The 3,406-nt window shown below is 30.3% G+C and overlaps 1 protein-coding gene across 1 annotated transcript; it reads left to right on the top strand.

The window, feature by feature from the left end:
• LOC107635674 lies at positions 608 to 2,281 on the top strand. The gene is made up of 2 exons (XM_016339222.2): positions 608 to 730; positions 1,322 to 2,281. Exons 1-2 carry the CDS (start codon positions 685 to 687, stop codon positions 2,140 to 2,142), a joined length of 867 nt encoding a protein of 288 aa, XP_016194708.1. The 5' UTR covers positions 608 to 684; the 3' UTR covers positions 2,143 to 2,281.

Here is a 3,406-nt window from a genome sequence, read left to right on the forward strand (position 1 = left end):
TTACACTACTAAAAATAATAATAATAGTTAATTAATGACTATAAATTATAAAATCTATTAGTCTCCTAATATTTCTCTTAAGTTGATTATTTAAGCAAATTAATAAATTAATTACTAAATTAATTCAAATTGATGTTTAAATTATTTATAGTTGCTAAGCGTTGTACTATTATAATCTTAATTAATTAATATCCTTAAATGCATCAGCCACTGTATATGCTAATGTGCATAAATTTCTAGTGTATATATTATATTATATTATATTATATTTGCCTCGTCAAACTACATGTATGGCCTACTAATTACGTGAAATTCCACGTAGTTTCATGCATTGAGAAATTCTAATTTGTTATTGTACTTGAAGGACGGGCAAGGCAATTACATTTATCGCTACCAACAATAATCTCGTTAGGTTCTCACCAATAACAAATAAACAAATATTTTTGAATTACATATTATTAATTAATAATTATTTAAAATTTATTTTTTAAAAAATATAAAATTAATAATTATTTACTTATACTTTTCTTTATTGCCTAAGTCACATTTCCTCTATAAATAGACACAAGCAATATCACAAATGCACAATCACATTTGCTCTATCTCGAGTTATACTTTAATTTCTCTCTTTATCATTGTCTCTAGCTATTCCGTCCTTTCCTCTTTCACTCTGACTCTACACAGATGGATAGCTCTTCCTCTTCGAGTCACCGTGGATCTTCTATAAATGGTATATGTATAATTATATATAACACGGATTTAATTTGTATATAGTGTTAAAAAAAATTCTGTTTTCAACAAAATTACAAAATTACTAAATTATTATATAATAGTTCTCAATTATCAACTTTATACGAAGACAATTATATATGAGTTTTTATCATATTTAATAAATTAAAAATATTATTTTTACATCAAAATTAGTTACTAAAATCAGTCGTCAATGTATTTATGTATAAATATAGGTAGAAACTCAGGTGCAGTCAACTTCACGTAAAATTAATAGTTGGAAGCCGTTAGATGAAAATTTAATCAAATCAGTTAAATCATCTAACGGCTCTCACCTATCAACTTCACGTGAAATCGACTGCATCTGAATTTCTACCATAAATATATATAGTTTAATGGTAGAAACTTAGGTGCAGTCGATTTCACGTGAAGTTGATACCTGAGAGTTCTTAGATGATTTGACTGATTTGACTAAATTTTTATCTAACGACTCTCAGATATCAACTTCAAGTGAAGTGAACTGCAGGTGAGTTTTCACTAGTTTAATTTATTTTAATTGTTAATTTATATTTCAATATATATTTTATTGCAGAGGAGAAGCATATTGTTCTTCCCGGCATCCATGAACACGCGTTAATGTCAACGCCACCCGGAGCGCCATATAGCTGCGATGGATGTAAAGAAGGAGGGTGTGGACGCAGTTACCGTTGTGAAGAAAAGAATTGCAGAGGTTATGTCCTCCATGAAGAATGTGCAAGCGCTGTTCTTCATCGTGAAAACCCCGTAAGTCATTCATTTTTCAAAGGAGAAGTATTCGCGTTCCTAGAGAAACCTCTTGGGCGTCCTAGGGATTGTGATGCATGTAGAATGGAAGTGAAAGGGTTTGTGTATCATCGCAAAGCTACAAAAGATGTCGACGACACAGGCTTGGATTTGCATCCATGTTGTTCGAAGCTAAGAGACAACATTTCTTATGAAGAGTCACACGCGACAAAGACACTCACATTGCAACAAAACGTTCCGAAAAAGTGTCGCCTATGTGAGCGTAAGAAATTTGGGGACGATAACAAAGTTAAAGGGTGGTCATATGTAACTTCCGATGGAGATTGCTTTCATGTTTTTTGTTTTAAGGACTTGTTTCTTGAGAAACTCAAAGAGGAAGATTCCTCCCAAGAGAAAGCTGTAGTGTCAAGAATGCAGACCAATAATGTTACTGGGAATAATATGAAGGTTGTAAAAAAAGTTGGAGGAAAATCAAATTCAAAAGGATCAGAGATAACGAAGGTGGTGGCGAAGACAGCCACAACAGTGGTAGTCAAGCTATTGTTTTCATTAATTCTTGGAGGAGGACATCCAATTGCTCTTCTTCCTGCTCTTGTGGGATTGTTTTCTACTAGCTCCTCCTCCTCTTAATCAACTATTAACTTCACGTGAAAACAATTAAATGAATACTTTTCTATTGAATCGTTTCACTTCTTTTAATTTCAGTTGAGCAATTCCCTTTATATATGAGTTTGGTGTGCTTGTAATATAATCCTTACAATCTCATCAATAAATAAAATTTGTGTGTGAAACTTTTATATTTAGTCCCTTTTCACTACTTTGCTTATCTAGGAATTGTTCAAGAAACTACTACCACTTTAAATAAGGTTTTGAAAGGAAAAAGGATTTCTAAACCTCCACAAGGCCTTTGTATTGCATATAAATTTTTCTTTAACTTTTATCTCTGAGTGTGTGATTTATAAATAACCACAGATAGGGTTGGTGGGATTGGTGGTATATGCAGCTTGATTTATGGCTGAATCAAAACAAGAAGGAGTAGCTAGTGATTCTATCTGTTGCCTTGGTCATTAGCAATGATCTCCACTCGAGAAGTTTCATTTATCTTAGTTTTGTAAGTAAGTAGCGTGGATTAATGTAATAAGGACGAGCATTCCTCTGATTTGAAAGCAATAATAATGAAGTTTATAGAAACATTCAATGTATTTTAGAGTCTTATCGATTTTCATAAAGAAACAAGCATTGAATCTTGTTATGATTCCTTTGAATTCTTCTCTGTTGTATAGAGAATAACCATTACTGTTGAAGAAAATTCAGATTTCGCTATTAAAGGGAATAATAATAGTAGTAGGAAGAAAAGCTTAGCTTACTTTCTATTATCTTTAAATTAAAAACACATATATAAAAAATAATAAAATATATAAATATTAAAAAATTATCAGAATTTATTTATGTTAAGACTAATGATGTATTACATATATCATATTCCATGCATGCGCGCATAATATAACAACTATGCTAAGTATACTTGGATACTAATAAAATCAGCTATCAAAATCAGATACTAAAAAAGTAGCTATATGTATAATACTGTTGCTACGTTTTTAAGGTGATATAGTAACAAAAATAAGAGTAGCTTATTCTTTAAACATGAATGATAAGAAGCATATTTTTTGATTATGAAGATCATTACTTGAAAAGCGCACTCTATTCTTGAACGTTAAAAGTGTTGCCTTTGAGAATAGACAATGACCAAATAACTATTTCACGCTAAAGAAAAAAAATAATATATTTTTTGTTAAAGGCATCATATTTTTTTTTTCATTTTTAGTTACACTTTTTAAGATAAAGTAGTTAAATAGATAATTTTCTTATAGTGAAAATAAATATTATCATT

Source organism: Arachis ipaensis, chromosome B04 (assembly GCF_000816755.2).
Source record: "Arachis ipaensis cultivar K30076 chromosome B04, Araip1.1, whole genome shotgun sequence".
In the NCBI taxonomy this organism is placed as follows: domain Eukaryota; kingdom Viridiplantae; phylum Streptophyta; class Magnoliopsida; order Fabales; family Fabaceae; genus Arachis; species Arachis ipaensis.